General features: G+C 53.3%; 6 protein-coding genes across 6 annotated transcripts; 2 read left to right on the top strand and 4 right to left on the bottom strand.

Moving 5' to 3' along the window:
- Nucleotides 1-1,758: 1,758 nt before the first annotated feature.
- Nucleotides 1,759-2,136, bottom strand: PG994_002587 (uncharacterized protein; the record flags this gene model as incomplete). The annotated part of the gene is made up of 2 exons (XM_066853996.1): nt 1,759-1,939; nt 1,982-2,136. 2 exons carry the CDS (start codon nt 2,134-2,136, stop codon nt 1,759-1,761), a joined length of 336 nt encoding a protein of 111 aa, XP_066719851.1.
- Nucleotides 2,137-5,223: 3,087 nt separating this feature from the next.
- Nucleotides 5,224-8,061, top strand: PG994_002586 (uncharacterized protein; the record flags this gene model as incomplete). Its single annotated transcript, XM_066853995.1, has 6 exons — nt 5,224-5,598; nt 5,865-6,310; nt 6,363-6,558; nt 7,177-7,363; nt 7,415-7,655; nt 7,728-8,061. The coding sequence occupies 6 exons, from the start codon at nt 5,224-5,226 to the stop codon at nt 8,059-8,061; spliced, it is 1,779 nt and encodes a 592-aa protein (XP_066719850.1).
- Nucleotides 8,062-9,810: 1,749 nt separating this feature from the next.
- On the top strand, nt 9,811-11,287 carry PG994_002585 (Alpha/Beta hydrolase protein; the record flags this gene model as incomplete). The annotated part of the gene is made up of 2 exons (XM_066853994.1): nt 9,811-10,902; nt 10,943-11,287. 2 exons carry the CDS (start codon nt 9,811-9,813, stop codon nt 11,285-11,287), a joined length of 1,437 nt encoding a protein of 478 aa, XP_066719849.1.
- A 329-nt stretch (nt 11,288-11,616) lies between these two features.
- PG994_002584 (uncharacterized protein) lies at nt 11,617-12,837 on the bottom strand (the record flags this gene model as incomplete). Its single annotated transcript, XM_066853993.1, has 1 exon — nt 11,617-12,837. The coding sequence occupies one exon, from the start codon at nt 12,835-12,837 to the stop codon at nt 11,617-11,619; it is 1,221 nt and encodes a 406-aa protein (XP_066719848.1).
- A 1,072-nt stretch (nt 12,838-13,909) lies between these two features.
- PG994_002583 (regulator of chromosome condensation 1/beta-lactamase-inhibitor protein II) lies at nt 13,910-15,879 on the bottom strand (the record flags this gene model as incomplete). Its single annotated transcript, XM_066853992.1, has 2 exons — nt 13,910-14,185; nt 14,233-15,879. The coding sequence occupies 2 exons, from the start codon at nt 15,877-15,879 to the stop codon at nt 13,910-13,912; spliced, it is 1,923 nt and encodes a 640-aa protein (XP_066719847.1).
- A 1,372-nt stretch (nt 15,880-17,251) lies between these two features.
- PG994_002582 (uncharacterized protein) lies at nt 17,252-17,708 on the bottom strand (the record flags this gene model as incomplete). Its single annotated transcript, XM_066853991.1, has 2 exons — nt 17,252-17,526; nt 17,639-17,708. 2 exons carry the CDS (start codon nt 17,706-17,708, stop codon nt 17,252-17,254), a joined length of 345 nt encoding a protein of 114 aa, XP_066719846.1.
- Nucleotides 17,709-19,798: the final 2,090 nt, after the last annotated feature.

The following is a 19,798-nucleotide window of genomic DNA, read 5'->3' as shown; positions in this document are numbered from 1 at the left end:
AGTTGCCATTGCAGCCGTTGATTATAATCTTTACCGTGGCAAAGACACAATCACAACGCTTGTAGCGGGTGACGGTTATCTGACACATGTTGTCTGGATCCAAGGTGTTGGGTTAAGGTGGCGTGGGGTTCAGTTAGTATGGGGTTTTAGTTGATATCACCTTTCCTGTATTGACGATGGCCTACGACATAGTACTTATACAATTCCTACTCGCTAAGCAAATCACGCAAACAACAGAAATGTTTGGAATCAAAGTGAGCAATGATTTAGTAGAGTGAAAGAAGAGTAGGGATGTGCTTAAACAGTAGCCTCCACACTCCGTTTTGTTTCAAGGGCTAGGATAGACGTACGAAACATGTATAATCTGGAGTCACTTAGTTATTCGTGATTTCTGGTGTTTCCTCGCTTTGTCTGCCTCTCGGCAAATGTCACCCCTGCACCCGGTTGTCATTGTTTTACGATAGTTGCGAGGGCCATAAGACCCTGAAAGGCTGGAAGCGTTTGTGTTCAAGAACTAGCACATTGGAGGGTGGCACAAAACGCTCAAAAGTGTGACATCCTGGTCTTTTCGAGTAGGGCCAAATACCAAGTTAGGAAAAGGTAAATAACAACAAGGATGCTATCATGATTATTTGGCTATCTTTCAGCTCAGCCAATGTGGCGCTATCCACAATGCAGCCCAAACTCTCAGCTCGACTGGGACGAAAAGGCTACAATAACCAGGCTACCCCCGAATATCATGACCTGAGAATAAACAGATCGATTGGGCAATGTGCAGTAAAGGGGTGAGTGGTGGATTGACCGCTTTCAATGTATGTTTTATATCAGCTTTTCCACCATTCCTCATGTATGATACGAAGCAATATTCGTTCATGGTGAGCCCATCGTCTCTTATATTGGAGGCAGGCTGGAGGAAATTACTTTAGGCTGGGAGGTGTGCTCCAATGATCCCGCTACCACTGCAGCCACAATAAGTGATCAGGCTGATCTCGGTGGCTGGCGTAATACGGAATGATGCATGTAGAGCAATGTACATTTCCTGGATTTGGCTAATGTTGGGAGATATCTCTCCGCACTTCTCTGCCAGTCTACCAGACTCCAGATGTAACTAGATCCTTCTATAGACACGCTGTCCACTTCTGACTAAGTCTATAAAGACCCAGCCTTCATCCGGGCTTCAGGAGATGGATAGCCAAGAAGATCAGACAATACACTCCTTCACCCCACCCAACAGCTAATCTTGTACTTCACCCACGTTCGCCATGCTCTATGTCTAGAATGCGGGCCAGGCTGCTTAAAGGCTCGGCCGTCCGCTCCCGCAACCTTTCTAGGTACTTTGCTTCCTTTCCATCTGCGTCAATTGCACAATACACTGAAAATTGCAAGAAAAACATCAAGAACAGCCAACATGGCATCCAACCTCGGTGCATTGCCAACTCCGTTCGCCACTAATTCCGCATGCATTACACAGATGGAATATGTATATGATGCGTCCTACTTGCTTCAAGGCCCACCGCTGACGCGCATGCGATGCTTGCCCGATAACTATGTTCCGTCGACGGGCTACTTCTACTCTGCTTCAGCGTGTCCATCAGGCTATACTTCAGCATGCCAGTCAACTGCAGTTGTGGCCACCCTAACCGATACCTATATTACATGTTGTCCTACGTAAGAGGTGTCCCCATCCATAGAGCAATTCTTGACCGCACGACTAAATCTTCCTCCAAGCCAACAGCATTTCACGTGACAGACCTCGGGCTAGTACTCGCAGCAATCGACATTAGGGTGTGAAAGCACATTGCCTGCGACAACCTGGACGTTAAGCTCGGGATTTACAGAGTCACGGGGCCAAGCATATTTTACAGCCTTGACCGGCACGTCGGGTGCCATCAACCCATATAGCGGGAAAATCCAACACGGCGCAGCCGACGCGGTATGTCTATTCTTCCGAGGCCGTTATTGAACCTACTGTGATATTAACTTGAAGTAGACTTCCACAGCTTCCTCGCCCACCTCGTCCTCATCATTGACCTCGACAGCTACATCATCACCTGCAGCAGAGCCTTCGCCAACAGGCTTGAGCACCGGTGCGGCGATTGGGATTGGACTCGGTTGCACGCTGGCAGGCCTAGCCATTGTAGCCGCCGCAGCCTTTATCTTCCTGCGAAGACGACGACAGCACCACGGCCCGATAGAATTGCCCAGTAAACCAGCCCATCCCTTTAGGTATTAGTTTCGCCTGAGCTGTGGCAAAAGTCATCAGCCTTCTCGTTGTTAACGTAGGAGGGTATGAAGCAGGGACAACAATAATCACAATCTGTTATTTGAACACACTATGAGGAATACGGAGTTTTGATCAAGATATGTAATATACGAGTATAGGACTTTGTTTCGTTCCCAATTTAAATCGTTTTGAGCTAGTACGATCTTGAGGTAGTGATCATAATCCATGTATTCAAGGTCAATGCTATTTTGATCCACGACCCTCTTGTGGATTCCAGCCAGTAGGCGTGTGGAAAGAGTCATTGCAAGGTCTCAACATTCTTTCGGGAATTTTAGGGGCGGTGCCTTGCAGAGCGCAATACTGAATTCAAGCTTTGTGTCTAAGAGACAGTCTTAGACGGTGAAACATTCTCGCATCTTGAAGATGTTTCTATACCGCCGTTATGACCCACACCGAGCACCTGGAGATTTTAGTATTAAAGGAAACGGGCCACATCGATAATGGCAATGGCCCTTCAGATACTCACCAGCGTTCTTCCATACGCATCTTAATATTGATCATTACCAAGAAATCTCAGAATCATCACCTACTACACACTTCAAAGAAAATAAATCACTTCGGGGCACCCCAGAGGAGTTACGAGGAGGTCCCTTCTGTTCTAATATTTGGACTGGATTCAGCTGCGCACCGTCCATCAGTACGATGTTTTCCGGGCTACTCGAGTCGACTTAGTGCCACGCGTCTCGAACACCTCGAGCAGAGTGGCCGTATGGTCGCAGAGGAATTCAACATCCCATTAGACCATATACCCAATCTGCAACGTGTTGCACTTGGCGTCCGGTATGATGCCATGGCGATTCATATTCGTATATTCGAAGGCAGGTGTTTCCAGTGTCACTCGGTCTTTCAGAGGGCTTGGTCTCAGTCATTGTTTTGCATCCATCTTCATCTCAAGATTGATCAACAAACCGGGCCCTATCATGCCTGCACGTCTGAAACACATTCAGAAACCCCTTGGGAGCCCCGGGACCTTGATTACAATTTCCTGGTCTACCTGTTAGAATGTAAGTTGAAGATACTGCACAATAACAATCCCCACTGGTGGAAGGCGCCAAAGCACATCAAATATGAAGAACTAGTAGGCCTTATAACCTCAATCTCGGAGTCTTGCACCAGTCGGTGCGTAGACCCAAGAGGATGGCAAAGTCCTGCTTTGCCAGGTTTCAAGGCCCACAACATGCTCTTCCACGTGCTGGGTGGTAATGAAGACGTGGCCTTTGTCTGTAAGACTGTCATCATTGCTGTGTGACCCATCGGTACTTGAATTGCTCTGTACGCTTGTCATGGCGCAATTAGATAAACCTAAAATTGGCCCAGAGTTTTCCCTGAATGGGTTTCCGCTCATACCCTTTATCACGAGGTCAGCTATCAACTCATTCCCGTCAATGGAGCCCGGGATCACTATGAGCCAGTTGATCGGGTCGGGTGCAGGGAGACATGAGCGCCGAGCGGTCCTGGAATAGATCTGCACAAAGTTCGAGGGGATGATGGTTCCGACACCACCGTCGGCTGCTATCCCTCAGATGCCAGGCTGCGGCAGCTTCCTCCTGCTGAACACCCATGAGTAACGACAGGCTGGGTTTGAAAACCAGCTACGGAAAGCTGGACTCGCCAATGGTGGCATTGCCGCTTTCCATGGCTCTCTGCCACACAACCTGTTCGACATCCTGTGTGACGGTCTCAAGGGTGGCCCGCTTGTCTACTCCTCCAACGAACCGGCATTCTCAGCTTGGTTCATCTCGGACAGGAGCCAGTACGCACTAGACCACCCCGACTCATGGGTCAACAACCCGCAAATGTGCAACGGCTGGAGCAACAGCAAATTCAAGAATGTGGAGATTCTGTTTGGCGTCGAAGTTGCGGGGTCGCACCTGACCCACAGATACAAAGAGGGAAATGCTCATCAACACGCAGTCATGGTGCGGTACTTGTTCATTCTACCGGCAGAAAGGGTTCAGGGAATGCAAATCCATATTTATCACTGGCCTTAGGATTTTGGATGACTGGAAGATGGGTACGGGGAGGTTCGATCACGAAGCACATGAAAAACGTCTACCGGAAGATTCATGACGGGAGTCTGATCTCGGTAATTGAGGACAGTGTCAAGGCTTGACTCCAACGTTAGTTAGATCTAGGGGTGCCAAGGTGGATGAAAAGATGATGACATCGCATATGGTCTCTGAAATCCGTCATCGGAAAATTGGTTTACGATCCTGGGATCGGAAGACAAGATATTAGACGGAGTGTTCTTTGTATAACCTTCTAAGGATATTGGCAAGCGATAAATAAAACACCTGATTGAAACCGCCAGTAGGCGGTGTATATTTATGAACTCTGTTTGATATGAAAACTTCGTCGCCTTTGATAGCTAGGTGTAATGATGAAGCTAATATCAATAATAAGTAGCCATCCATACTGTGGAAATGCTTCAAACGAGATGTTTTAGGCAAGGCCTGAAACATGAGACATTATAGAAATCAGAGGGCATAGTTTATATGTAAATGGCCGAAAGAACGCAGTCGCAAGGGATAGATAGGGGGGGTGACGTTATATGGAAGTAACCGATGACGATTCGATATCATGTTCCTGGCCAAGACGAATCATGACTGAATAGACGCGTCTGTAATTGAAATCAAACGAAGTTTAGTTTTATCCGACTCGGATCAATATGGAATATGTTTTTACAGAGCTTTGTTGCCCTTTGACTATCCCAGACCGAAGACGCTTCTACCGCTACGGTGGAAACTTCTATTCCTCCACGATAGTCATCGAAGACATCTCAAGCTGAGAGTTAAAAGGTCCGCTGTAACACCCAGAGTTTTTATAATGTCCTTACTACTTGTGCAGAAAAGCAAGTGTACGACTTGGCTTGATCCACTCACCACCATTACCATCCAGCCCCTGAATACATCAGTTACACCCATCGTACTTTCGCAAATATGGCCTGGACACTCCAACTTTATCAGAGCGTCCCAGGCGTGACGCAAGTTGGCGTGAGCGAGTATCAATTCTTGATTCCATTCGCCCTCATGCCAGAGCTGAACCTTGTCGCGCTCGGAATCCGCAAGTCCGCCACCGCACTTCTCGTCCGCATCTTTGTCGATTGCTGCGACAATATGCCCAAATTCTGCATCCACTTCCCTCCCGACGATCTGGAAGGCAAATCGGAGCACAGCTACTGCAGTGCCGCCCTTCCCGTGGAACGACCAGACCCTTGCCAACACGTGCAATGCGGACACCAATTTCCTGGGTCATCTGGTGGCCAAGGAGATACATATGAAACTCGGGCAATGGTTCTGCTCTTCGACGGCTGGGTCGGCAGAATCCATCTGGAAGTCCATCGGGCGGGCTATGATCAGAGCGAACCAGCATGCCACCAAGCGTTGCATTATCTGCAAAAGTGAGCTGGGTACGTCTGTGGCTCGACTAATTGCTTGCTCGGCGGCGTGTCGACAAGAATATGCGCAGTGGCCCATCAAAACCAGACTGTCTCCACTGATACGAGAGCCCTCCGCGATCGATCTGCTTCTCACTTGTCTCACAGCTCAGGTCAGAGCTTACAAGATCTGTGGCCTAATAGCAGATGACCGATCCCGTTGGCGCCCTCCCGCCCGTGACCAGTCTTCCATTCCCAGATCCTGACACCATGACCAATATCATATACTCTTTCCCAAGCATGCGTCCTGGTATCACTTATGAGCATCTGATCAACAACGGAGATGGCGCTTCTGAACGATGCCAAGTCCTGAAGGGGCTTTGTCATACATTCCAGGGGATGATAGTCCCAACGCCGCCGCAAGATAACGTCACCATCAGTATACCACTGAAAGGCTATGGAAACATCACACCAAGAAGCTTGCTCCTCCTGAACACGCACATAGAGAGGCAGACCCAATTTGAATCTCAGTTGCACCAAAAATGTTCCAGGCTTGGAGTGGGAGGCACCGCTGCCTTCCATGGAACTCCACCCCATAACATCTTCAACATACTTTGTGATGGACTGAAGCAGAACGCGGTCACAAAGCGGTAATTTCTACTACTTACGGGAGCCGCACATGTCCATGTTCTTCATTTCGAGATCGTTGTCGCTGCCCGAATGCGAATTCCTGTCCCATGGTTGGGCCAACAGCATGTTCCAACACCAGGATATGCTGTTTGGAGTCGAGGCGGCAAAGCCCAGAGTGTTCTATGGTCCAGAGGTGGAATCGGCCAGCTACGAGGATACCGTGATGGTCCGTCACATCTTTCTCCTCCCTCCCGCTGAATCTGTTGCAGTGAGACATAAGTACTTACATATGCACCTGCCCAGGATAGAGCCATCAGGCAGCAGATGGAAGACACCATACGCCGGATCCACGATGGTAGCTTTCTAAAGCATGCTTAGCGAGGACTTACAGACCAGGGGTAGCATTGGTCCCAGCCAGCTGAGCAGACCACCGAGTTTTATTGGGCAATAGCAGGAGCCAGGTAAACGTGAGATTGGCATCCAATGGCGATAGCGGACAGAGTACCGATGGGATCTTGGACAGCGTCACGGAATGGTGTGCCTGGGATATATGATGGGTGACCCGGACTCCAACTTCTTGACCCATTTACTGGCTAAACGTCTGCACACAGAATTCAAATGCCACATGAAGCAACTAATGAAAAGACCGGCAAAAGATACTCGGGATTGTCTCATATCTCTTGCGCAAGACGAGAGCCGTAGGGCTACCAAATACTGTATCATCTCCTCTTGTGCGAATAATCTAGGGTTTAGCGTCGCACGTCCGGTAGCCTGTTCCGCGAACTGTCAGAAGGAATTTGATAGGTGGCCTTTGAATATCAGGCTGTCACCATTTTTACGCGATCCCTCTGTGATTGATCTCCTTTTCGCTTGCCTCAGTGCTCAGCTCACGGCTCTCAAGATGAGGCCTCACTTGGACCCATCTGGCAAATCTACGCCGCCTTTGAACGGCTTCGATCCTGTCAAAATGCTCGACATCCTCGACACATTTCCCTCTATGGAACCTGGTATCACCCTCCAAGATATAGTCAACTGCGAAAGGAAGAAGGGCAAAGAACGCCGTGAGGTCTTAAGTTGGTTCTGTTCTAGGTTCCAGGGAATGATAGTTCCGATACCAAATTTAGATCAGATCATGCTCCACAAGCCGAAGGATGATGCTGAACGCGGAAATTTCCTCCTGATGAACACTAATGCGCAGCGACAGGCCAAGTTCGAAGGGTTGCTGGCAGTTTGCGATGAGAACATCGGAATTAACGCCGCTTTCCACGGGACGCCGGCACAAAACACTTTCAATATCCTTTGTGACGGGTTGAAGCAGAATTCTGATGAAGACGGCACGGTCTGGTATGCCGATGAGCCATACAGGTCTGTTTATTACATGTGGAGGGGATTACCGAGAGACAAGCAGCGGCTAGTTTACCAAAGCTGAAGCCATAGAAACTTTAAGGACCAGCCGCTGCTATTCGGCCTAGAGATCGCCGGACCAATATCTTTGAGCGAAGATTCAAATGGAGAATGTGTCCAAGACAATATCATGGTCCACCACCTCTTTATCATTCCCGCGCCAGCCAAGGGGACACGCAGAAATCCCCGGGGCGGTGATAAAGTATGGGCCGAACAGGCTATTTGGCCAAAGATGAAAGAGGCGTTTTCTCGGATTCATGACGGCTGCTTGATAAGAGACGTTCAAATGGAGTCAACCAGGCAACAAGATGAGGGCGGTACTAGAGGCAGGGACGATAACTCTCAACTGGAAGGTCTAGAAGAATAGCCAGACACTGGGGGTTGAGTTCCGAATTAGTTGCGAGCAGTCATACCCAATACGACATTAGTTCGGCTTGAAAGAGCCTGTTTTCTTTTCAGTACGTTCGACTTGCCATCTTGAGATAATTCTGGAGTAAGCATATTAACACTATATAATGCTCTAATAGTCAACTCTGCGGATAAAGAGTACTGGATTCTTCTACTAGATATTATGAATAACTAATGGGCATCAATATATATATCTTGGCCAAGATATCTCCCTCCCAGTCCCACCTGCAGCCACTTCACCAGCGGTTGTCCAGGACTGCACCGGCCGTGATCAGTGTTTGTGACAGATAACTCCTCGTTTCTACGACGACACAACCACCACTTGTTCCACAAATCCAGGGCCCTGATAGTGATGGCTCCCACGGTGGGCCCGATCGCGTCAAGATGGTCTTTACTTTTAATCCCGGCAAGTTGGTCAAATATGCACGCTTGGTTATGAGGCTGACCATATCACATGTTGGGCAGGATCTCAAATCATTTCGACACAGCGGCTAGCACCCATATGGAGTCGAAAATGGATCAAGTTGTCGCCCCGTTGCGGTGGGGCATATCTGAAGCCAGCGAGAGAGCCTATGCATCGTGGCCGATGGTGTTGGCAGTCATCAATGTCTCCTAGAGGCACCACGGAACATCCAATTAGGACTCTCGTACGACCCATTTTCACATGCTCGCGGGAACCGGGAGTTCATTGCACCCACTCTAGTCCATTCAGTCCGGCCGTGATCGCATCGGGGACCAACAGGCTGCAGTTTTAGACACCTTGACGACGATCTCCCCAAACTGGAGGATATGCATGCATGCACAACTAGCATGTGCAGCCCCGCCCCGTGAACCGTGAACCCCTGCCCGTATCTCGTCGTTTGTTTTTGCTTACTTGAGCTTGGGTATCACTCTGACCGCTGACCGCCTTGCTATGACCCTCACTAACCATCGTCATCTAGCGATATAGTGGACACCGCCCAAGCATGGCGATAACGTTGCCCCCATACGCTGATTGGCGCGATTAGCCGCCACTTGGACCAAGCCTACGTGGACCCTGCCTGAACCCCCCACCGCCCTGCCCTGGCAAGAGACCACACCGAGGAGTTGGAGCGGCAAGGCAACAATGGTCTAGACCTCACCGAGATGCCTTTGACCATATTGCCTTGCAATGCATCACTGAGCGGCAGGCGTTGTCAGAACCGACCTTATATCCCTGAGAGATGGCAACTTGAAATCTCCTATGGAATGCATTCTGACATATTCAATATTATACTCCGTACACTTAGTCTTGACACTCCCACATGCCTGCATGCTCCTGATTGCGTCGCGTTGCTAGGTGCATGCTTCGTCATGGAGGCCGCCCAGTGACATATTTCAACAGATAGATCTCTGTTAGATTTCTGGTTAGGAAACGAAAATATCGGATGCGTTGCCTGCTTACTAGTTTTTTCAGGTGCATATGTAGATGGAGCTGCTGCGTTGGCATCTGCAGGTCCAACAATCGCGGTGGGCTATAGCCCCGGTTTAACAAGTGGTAACATACGATTGCGCCGGAATGTCCACCCTCCCCCCTTTTTTCCCGACTTATCCTGTCTGAGGAATGTGGGGTTTCCGTCCTTCTGACTCGACTGCCACATATCTGGTTGCCCCTGACCAAAGCTTACCTACTCTCACACTGCTAGCTACCCCTCACAACGCAAAACACATCAACCCCAACATATCAAAGATGTCTGCGCCAACATCACCAGTGAAGGGTTCATCAAACCCGCCGCCGGCCCAGCAGGAGGACATGGGCCTGGGCGGTCTGGTCCTCACCCACGCCGACCTCAAGCTGAAGTTCAAGGCCAGCTTCAGCGAGGCCGTGACGAAATTCACCATTGACGTGCACGAGCCCTTCCTGACGACCACGAAGCTCAAGGCCTCGTTCACGCGCTACGTCGACGACCTGGTCGACGACGACGACCAGCCCGTCGAGTCCACCGACGGGCCCCCGCGCCGCATCGTCGAGAAGGTCGCGCAGTACTGGGCCGAGCGCTACGACTGGCGCGCCGTCGAGGCCGACCTGAACGCGCGCCTGCCGCAGTACACGACCCTGGTCAAGACGCCCGGGACCGGCTTCACGGATCCCATCCCGCTGCACTTCGTGCACAAGCGGTCGCCGCGGCCCGACGCGATCCCGCTTTTGTTCCTGCACGGCTGGCCCGGCTCCTTCCTGGAGGTGGACCCCATCCTGGAGCCCCTGACGAACCCGGAGTCCGCCGATCAGCCCGCGTTCCACGTCGTGGCGCCCTCGATCCCCGGGTATGGGTTCTCGCCCGCGCCGCGGCGCGCGGGCATGGGCTACCGGCAGGCGGCGGCCGCGTTCGCGGCGCTGATGCGGCGCCTCGGCTACGACAAGTACGTGTGGCAGGGCGGGGACGCGGGCGACTTCATCGGCCACTTCCTGGCGCTCGATTTTCCCGACCAGGTCGTGTCGGGCCACTCCAACTTCTGGGTCGTGCCGCCGACGCCCGAGGACCAGGAGCGCCGGGCGCGGCACGAGACGACCGAGGACGAGGACTTCGTCATGGCGCGCCTGGGCCGCTTTGTCGACGTCGGCTGGAGCTACGGCCAGATTCAGCAGACCAAGCCGCTCAAGCTGGCCGCGGGGCTGACCGACAGCCCCGTCGGGCTGGCCATGTGGATTTATGATGCTTGCGCGGGCGTCGTGGCGGATCCGGAGACGGTGTTTGCGCCGGAGCGGTTGATCACGTGGACTATGATGCACTGGATCCCCGGGCCCTACGCCGCGTTCAGCCTGTACAAGAACGGGCGAAAGGTAAAACTGTTTTCTCCTCTTTCATACTTTTCCCCATGAGTTGTCAAAAGCTGATCGATTACTACTTTACTTAGGACGGCGTCATCTCCACCAAGGGCGTCCAGTCGATGCCCTACGTCTCGCAGCCCATGGCCATCTCGCAGTTCCCCTGGACCTCTGGTACCGCACCCCGCTCGAGTGGGCCAAGCGGACTGGCAACGTGGTGGCGTGCGTGCGCCACGACCGGGGCGGCCACTTCGCGGCGCTCGACGCGCCCGACCTGCTCGTCGGCGACGTGCGCGCCTTCTTCGGCGACCGCGAGCTGTCGGGGACCCAGGTGTTCGTGCCGCCGCCCGTCCGGACGCGGGGGCAGTCGGTCGGGATGCGGGAGTGGCATGTGCGATAGATGGGGCCGGACGAAAGGATGAATGAATAGGGGTAGGGATAGGATGAGGCAGGCAGTGAGTTGGAAGTCTGGGAACCTGGGGGCACATGGATGATGAAGCAAGCGTGGAGGATCAGGTCTTTCCTCTCGACTGTGGTGGACTGATATGTGGCAACGAACGCATGTAGTATATGACTTGATACGTGGTATAGAACAGATTGATAACGACGACATACTTGAATGAACCTATTTTAGTCAGGGGGCCCGTTTTTGTGTATTGGCCACCTGCCCAGATTCGATGGCTTATGGCTCCCCGTTGTCTACTTACTCAAGTCAAGAAATCAACCGCTTCAGTCATACCAAATGACATTGGCGCAGCACCCCCCATCCGGAATATCCACCCGCGCCACATCCCTCGCCGTTGTCGTCATAACCTCTCCCGTTTCTTCATTGGAAGTCGCCGGCTCAATATGCCACATCTGCACGTACCCCGTCCCGACATCCGTCATGGCAGCCCAGTCCTCCGACCACGGCGCCGGCGCGACCGCGTTGGCGATGCCGTTCTTGGTCGTCGTGGGCACCCTGAACAACTGTTCCCGCACCTGGCCGCTTTCCCCGTCCAGCCCGAACGCCGAGATGAACCCCGTGTGCCCGTTGCCCGGCCACGCCCGCGCCGTCGCCCAGAGGTACTTCGGGCTCTGGGTGTCCGGCCTCTGCACAAACGACAGCATCACCTCGGCGGACCAGTACTCGCCCGGCTCCGCCCCCTCCGGCAGCAGCGAGTGCCGCGACAGCTCCGCGACCGGCAGCCGCGTCACGTCGTCGAGGCTATACGCCGCGACGACACTCGCGGCCTCCATGACGACGTACAGGACGCGGCCGTTGGGGTGCACGACCAGGTGGCGCGGGTGCTGGCCCGCGGGCGCCAGGTCGTACCGCCCGCGCAGCCCGACGACGCGGCCCGTCCCGTCGGGCGAGATGACGTGCGCCCACAGCGCATCGCCGTTCAGGTCGGCCGAGTAGATGGTCGTGCCGGCCGGGTCGAGGGCCAGGCCGTGGATGCCGGAGGTGTTGCCGTAGCGCCAGGACTGGATCACTTCCTCGAGGACCCCACCACCGTTGTTGGTGGTGTTGTTATTGTTATTTCCCGGCGGCGGCGGTTCTGAGATCGACAGCGCCATTGCGCACGCCTCGGGCCCGGGCCACGAGCCCGTGTACACGCGCGGGAACACCGGGTGCGGCAGCACGAACGCGGCGGTCCGGTTGAAGCATTCCCCCGCCGCAGCGACGCTGTTGCGGAACGCGAGCGTCAAGTTCTTCGTCGTATCCTCCTGCCCGCCCTCAACTACCACCTCGTAGCTAGCAATAGCCGCCTTGCCCAGCGACGCGCCGTAGACGTTGGTCTTGTTGGCGTCGAAAGCGATCCAGGCGTGCGTGGCGTCGGCCATCATGTTGGCCGTGACCTCGAACCCGAGGGTCTCGTCGTCGAACGCGAGGGCGTAGAGGCGCGCGGGCGCGTTCAGGTTGCCGACGAAGAGGTGGTGGACGCGGGCGTGGACCGTCGTCGTCATTATGGGCATCATGGTGGCTGTCGCCGCCAGCCATGCTGACCGCAGAAGCAGGTTCCGCTTATTAGAAGAGGCCATGCTCTGTTATCCTGTCCAATGCGGGAAGGAAGACTTGATTCACGTGTATGCAGGATTTTGAAATTGCACCCAGGGTCTATCTACCTGTAGTGTTTCGTACTGTGACGAACTCGGCCAGGGCTTGTCCCGGGACTCACTCGATTGAAGAAGTCAAGAGAGCAGAAAGCGAAAGAAGATGAAGATCTCATTGGCGTCGTAACAGCTAGGCACATGATGTATTAATAGTACCTACAATCCGGATGCGCGGGGGATACACCTCATGAACCCGGGATCTCATTTCAGCCGATCGCATCAGGATCTGGCGTAATTGGCAAGGACCTCCGGCCGCCTACCACCCTCCAGCGGTGAGTGTGGGACTGTAAGAAGCTTGCCCGCTTCTTGAATGCCTCCAAGTGCCGTCGTGTGCTTTTGGAGCGCGTAGTACCCGTCCACTTCAGGCAGAAGATGCGCTGCGACGCTGCTTGCATGATAAGATTGCGCCTCCGCCGACTCGATGACACGATCACTACGATAAGCCGGAGTGGCGATCCTGCAGTCGCTGCAATCAGTGAATGAGCAGTCACCGACTTCCAAATAGGATAAAAACAGATCCTTGAGAGCCAAGAAGAATAAATAAGCCAATCGGGCGCTGGTTGATCAATCAGAAGCCCAAAAAGCAACAAAATAACATGCGTGCAATTGGTAGAGGAAATGCAGATAATATTACAACCAATATGTTCGCTCCTATAACAACCAAAAATCAAGATCGTCAACTTTTTGCCCTGTCCGCTAAACCTTCCTATAATGAGGCAAAAGCAGCCCTATCCAGCTCCTTCGATGCAACCCATCATGCAAGCGATACAACCCCTCTCGGCTACTGACCAGACGCGACTCACAAGCAACCGTTTCCTGACAATAAAATCCCTCAAGCGGAACAGGATGAGGCGTACAAGGCTTGTTCACAAGCAATAACTGTAGAGTGGGTGTCTAGTTTGACTCTCGCTTAGCGCCGGATGACCTAATTGCCATTGACGGCCTTGTCGTCATGGGGTGCTGCCACGATCGAGTATTGTCCACCTGCGCCAGCCCAGATGACTTTCCTTCCACGTAGCGCTGTGTTGTCAATGAGGGTGGGCTCCTCGATATCGTCTATGGTTCCTTGGCCGGTCTGGTAATTGGTGGAGAAGCCCCAGGAGTAGACCTTGCCATCACTACTTATCGCGAAGTTGTTGTCTGTACCGGCGGCGACAAAGGTGGCCTCGAGATCTAGAGTGTTTGTTAGTGAATTGGTCGTCTGGAAAATGGTTCGAGCTGAGATAGACTAGACTTACCTGGAAGTACAGTGGGCTCTCTGAGAATTCTTGGCTTTGTGTTCTCCTTTCCGTCCTCCTCCTCGTCAAAGATGGCGTTCTCTTTTGTGAAGAAGTCCTTCTTGAGTCCGGTTTGGTGGCCATCAATCCGGCCCCAGGTGAGAACCTTGCCATCCTCGGTGCAAGCGATGGAGTGGTGCACTCCAGCAGAGACCTGCTTGACCTTCTTGTCCTCCAGGCTGGCGACCATGGTCGGATGCTCAATCATGGCGTCCGAAACACCCGCCCGGTCACCAAGACCAGTCTGGGAGAAGTTGTTGAGACCCCAGCCCCAGACTTGACCGTTGTTGTCAATGTAGAAACTGTGGTAAGACCCGGCGGCAACTTCGACGGCGTAGTGCTTCTTGGTGAACTTGCCGCAGGGCTCCGGCTTGAGGCCGGCTTCGGCATGGTGCCCGCGTCGGGCGATGGTGCGTCGTCCCAGCTGGAACTGACCACCAGCACCCCAGGTGAACACCTTTCCATCCTTGTCCATGGCCAGAACATGGTTTGCGCCAGCGGCCAGTCTGGTGATGTTCCTTACCTCCGGGATCCGGGCTGGTGTGGGCTGGACCCGGATGTTGTCGGTGAAGCCGATGATGCCATCGGTACCTCGGAAGGTACCCCATGCATAAACGTAGCCGTCGTCGGTCAATACTAAGGAAGCAGAATCGCACGCAGCGACAGCGGTGATCTTGGCATCTGGGTGCAAGACGGACATGTCGACCTCACCGGGCGTGCTCTCATGGGGATTCATGCCACTATCATCGTCGTCATCGTCATCGGATTCCTCATCGTCGATGTCGCGAACGCCTCCATCCCAGTTGGTGTCACGGCCAAGGGCATTGTCATCATTCTGCCCCCACGTGAGGATGCGGCCGTCGTGTGTCAACGCGACGGCGTGCATACCACCACAAGCCAGCGCCACCACGCCGACCTTGTCGGCATCGAGCTGGTGATTGAGACGGGGTCTCTTGACGTCAATGGCCTTCTTTCCCTCATACTTCTTGCTACCCAGACCGAGCTCGCCAGAGGAGCCTTCGCCGAAGACGAAGACGTCCAGCTTGGAAGTCGGGCGGTGGTTGAGGACGGCATTGCGCTTGAGTAGGGTGACAGGCTTCTCCTTCTTGGGGGCGGCGACCTTCTTAGGGGCAGCCTCCTGCTTGACCTTCTTCTGGGGCCTTTGCTCCTCCTTGGGCTCCTCTTCACTGCTTGCTTCCTCTTCAGTTTCCTCGACCTTGCGCTTTACCCCGTTGGCCTTGGAGGCAGATTTGGTAGCAGGCTTGGCTGCAGTCTTGGCTTTCGCGGCGCTGGGCTTCTTCTCGCCATTTGTAGCAGCCGCCGCCTTGGTCGGCTTCTTTGCAGGAGCTGCTTTCTTAGGGGCGGGGGCGCGCTTGGCCTTGGTAGGGACTGGGGCTGGTGCTTCGTCTTCCTCGTCTTCTTCTTCTTCGACTTCGGACGCGTCACTTCCGGACTCGTCTGCGGGTGGAGGAGGAGCGCGTTTTGACGCGGCAGACTTGGGAGCAGCGGCCTTCTTTGGCGCAGGAGCCGGTTTGGACGCGCTTTTCTTCACGGCAGGTTTCGGTGCGGGTGCAGGCGCGGCAGCCTTTGGTGCGGCAGCTCTCCTGGTTGGTGCCATTGTGTGGTTTGTCGTGTGGGAAGAAAATAGACAGCGGCGAAGCCACCTACTCTGGGAGCGAGGATGGGGTTTGGTTGGGTACGGACGCGCTGGGCGCGTTGTTGGTGAATCTGTGGTAGACGACTGGATGATAATGGCGCAAAGGTTTTGATGCGTCGCGCTGAGAATCCTTCGAGTCTTACGTCAGGCAATCAGGTCTGTCTCGTACGATGGTCGCTTGACTTGTAACCTCGATTCAGCCTTGGTACTCGCAAATGTTATTCCTCCCGGAAGAACAAGGGGAAGAGGAGGTGTGCAGATGCAGGTGGACTCGGGAGAAAGAGTTGGAATATTTCCTTCAATGGATGGAAGGGTGTTGGGTTGGGTCGGTTGGTTTGTGTGTGTGATGTAGTAAAAGTCGCGCCTCAGTAATATTTTTCGTTGAAAGGTGCTGCCGGCTGCAGGGGTAGGCTGGGTACGAGGACTTCTAGCTCCGAACCACCGGGCCTGAAGACAAGGGCCCCAGTGGATTATCGGCTTGAATCAGGTCAGATTAGGCATGGCTCAGGCCCTCTAGTGGAGAGCAGGACAATCCCTCAGCGCTCTGATTAGCTATCTCCTGAGCCAGTGAAGCCCCAATTGTTTCCCAAGGAGCAAGCCGTCCCCACACAAGCTCTTACCGCCTACCATATCCTGCGACCGTCAACCGTAAAAAGTTCGACGGCAGTACCCCCTACTTACATCACCGATACGCCATGCAATACGATGGGAAAAACATGGCGCGACACTGGCCGTATGCTACCACGTCCAGTCGGAGGGTGACGCGACACCCCCTATCACGCTTTGGATGGTTGACTGTTACGATTACTGGTCGGGAATCTAGCAATGAAACGAATGAAATGATTGGTGTTTGAAGTAGTGGGTAGGTAGGCACCAGCAGCAACTGACAATTGGAGCCTGGCCATCGGCAATCATCGACCACCTATGTTTGCTGCTACCTTCTGGCTGCATCACAGCTTGTCGCTGCATTCGGTCACTTTGAATTCCATACATGTAGCACGGGGTTTGTATAGGTACATAGTCACACGCCATTGCGACGAAGCATTGGGGTTGTGGTCGCCAAAAAACGCAGCGATTTTTTAATATTTACGTCTGGGAGCTCCCTCGATGGGACCCGGCTCAAAACAACGCCGACCAAATGCCCCCTCTAGCCACTGGTATCAATTCTCAGTCCGTATCCCTAACGCCTCGTGAAAAATGCTTTCCCTGTCCTGTTCTTGTGTTTATTTCTTCTGCTATGCGCATACACTCCATGACTGAGCAATACCCCTGTTTAGTCCAATTCATCGTTAGCAGTTGGCACGCCCAAGTCTGCTTGTGTGGATCGAGCACCCTATTTCTTGGTGGTGAAGTCGGTCTCGTTGGGGTTGGCAGCACCGGCAGAGGCGGACTTCTCGCAGGTACAGGCATCGGCAGGACGAGCACCGCAGGCGCACGACGAGCCGGCCACGGGGGCGTTCTCGGTGGCGGATCGGTCGCAGTTGCATTGGCCAGCGGGCCTAGCGTGGCAAGAGCAGCGGGCGCCCTCGACCTTGTTCTCCGAGGCGGCCTTGTCGCAGCTGCAGTTCAAGGCCTGCTCCTTGCCACAAGAGCACTTGGCTTGCTTGGCTGTGTAGGACGGCGTCGTGTTAGCTTCACTTCCCCAGACTAGGTATGTATGCAGGTAGACAGGAGATGGGAGTGAATGTCGGCTGAATGATCTGTTTCGGGTAAGACATACCGCATACGCATTCACCACCGCTGGCTTTGCCGCAGCAGTTGGAGGAGGCTTTAGCGACTTCGGTGGCCATTGTGATTTGCTGTTGGAGTTGGGATGTTGGAGTTGGGGATGATAGAGGGGTCGATGGTTGTTGTTTTGGGTAGATGTGAAGAGGTGTCCAAGAAACAGATTGCAGGAGAGTCTTTGCCTGAGAAAGTGAAGTGGGAAGCTGTAAGATTGATCTTGTGATGCTGAGCTCTCTGGGATTACTTCTCTGGCTGGGGAATGGCTGCTTCTTATGTACGCCCTGCCTGTCGAGTTACTGGATATGGAAAGTACCACTTACATCACTGTTGGCTGGGATTCTGTGTCATGCCAATTACCTCGTCTCTCATTGGCCACTAGTAGAGGCTCCGTCAGGCACCGGCCAATCAAAGCAGCGCTGATTACGCCTACCTTCAACGCTTGCGCTTGCGCCGGACCTTAGCTCTCTCAATCATGCAGGGGCACAATGACATGGCCGCTTGCCTTCCATCCATGGACTTCCAATGGCTTTGCCAGCCTGTCGTATGTTCTCGGCTTGCAACTGCAGGTGTTCGTTGGATTGGCTCTTTTCGAACAGCTGACTCCAGCATCCTGCTTTGCCACTGTCAGGTGTCCTTTTGCAAGTTACCTTACCTGTCTTTACGAATGGAACAACAGCAGAGCCGCAAAAGAACCACTTGAGCATCTGCTCGATATGGATCGTGGCCCATACCATGGCTTTAATAGCAGATACTGCGAGATCAAATATACATCAACTTCGCAATGTACTTTACTCCTGTTCATGCAATTGGCTCTGCATGGTCTAAGTACGACTGGGCCGCCATGCTTTCTTTTCATACCTTGTTTTGTCTTGTCCCCGCCGGCCACCGGCCATATCCGCCCTTCAGTAATCGCTGATGCTATTATACATTTGAGATGGTTGCCAACTCTGATCACCCGGTTGACGTTCGTGGATCATGCGCAGCGAATGGCTGGGCTGGCTGATGCTGGCCGATGTAGGACCGCCCTCATCACCCCCCCGCCGACAGCCACAATAGTGGCCATAGTCAAGAGGTATTGTGTAACCCCTCATGCTTTGGCGGGCTACATCTCCTTCATCATCTCCAATGTGAGAAGGTAGCGATTCAGTCGCATGGATCCAACTCATAGGCATCAGCGGGTCCCCTTAAGGTACCAGCGTCAAGAACCGTTCGCCCTTTTGCAGCACTCGGTCAGGCAGGTCGGAGTACCGTTCCCTTTCACCCACGTCGCACTCTTGTTTTTCTCAGACAGGCTGATCCACAACAAGGAGACGCATCACGTTGATAATCGTGGCGTACATCGGCGCGTACTCCTTGGCCGTCCGCCGGCGTGTGCCGGAAGAGCCCAAGCCCATGGCCGCCAATGCGCTAATCATCCCATTATGACAATTATCTCCGTCAAACTTTTGACCTACTATTACAGCCATAACGTCTATGCCGGGCAAAGGCGGTTTTCGCAAAACTGCATAAATAGGTTATCTCCGAAATCCTCGGGGACGGGCTTGCTGGATAGGTCCTTCATAAGCTTGAGCTGCCGGGTAGTGATAACTAACAGCGGCATCCCGACTCCCGAGGGGCCGTGATTCCGGATCACGTATCACAATACGTAAGGTTCTCATCACTCATCACATCGAATCCCATCGCATAAGATCGATGAACTTAGTCATGTCCTGTCTGTAGTCTTTGCCTTCTCTGTTCTCCGCAATAGGATTGAACAGTGTTGTGAATTGTTCACTTCGGCTTGGTGAAAAGGTTACGACCTGCCGACCTAGTTTCTCGAAAGCAGAATAAATCAGTTCTAAACGACCTTTGCTATCGCGTGACTCTGCAGCCAGTCAGTCCCCGAAGGTACTGGGGACCGATGAATTCCAAATGTGTAGATTATCCCGATATGATGACTTATGTACGATGTTCATCGCAGGCGGCGGGCCTTTTGTTTGGGACTGTGGCAAACTGCGGGCTCCCTGGTGACTCTACGGGCCTACAACGCAGCGCGGCCCTATGTGCACATTCAGGGCGATGACGCCAGGGATGAGTCGACAACTTGCGGCCGATAGACTTGAGACCGCAATGGCAATAGGCAATAACTGGTATTATTGGACGGCCTAGTAAGCTC

The sequence above is a fragment of the Apiospora phragmitis genome (assembly GCF_038363925.1).
Source record: "Apiospora phragmitis strain CBS 135458 chromosome Unknown utg000003l:1.0-2676785.0:1.0-2680665.0, whole genome shotgun sequence".
NCBI classification, from domain to species: Eukaryota; Fungi; Ascomycota; class Sordariomycetes; order Amphisphaeriales; family Apiosporaceae; genus Apiospora; species Apiospora phragmitis.
This window is presented reverse-complemented; position numbering and strand designations above follow the sequence as displayed.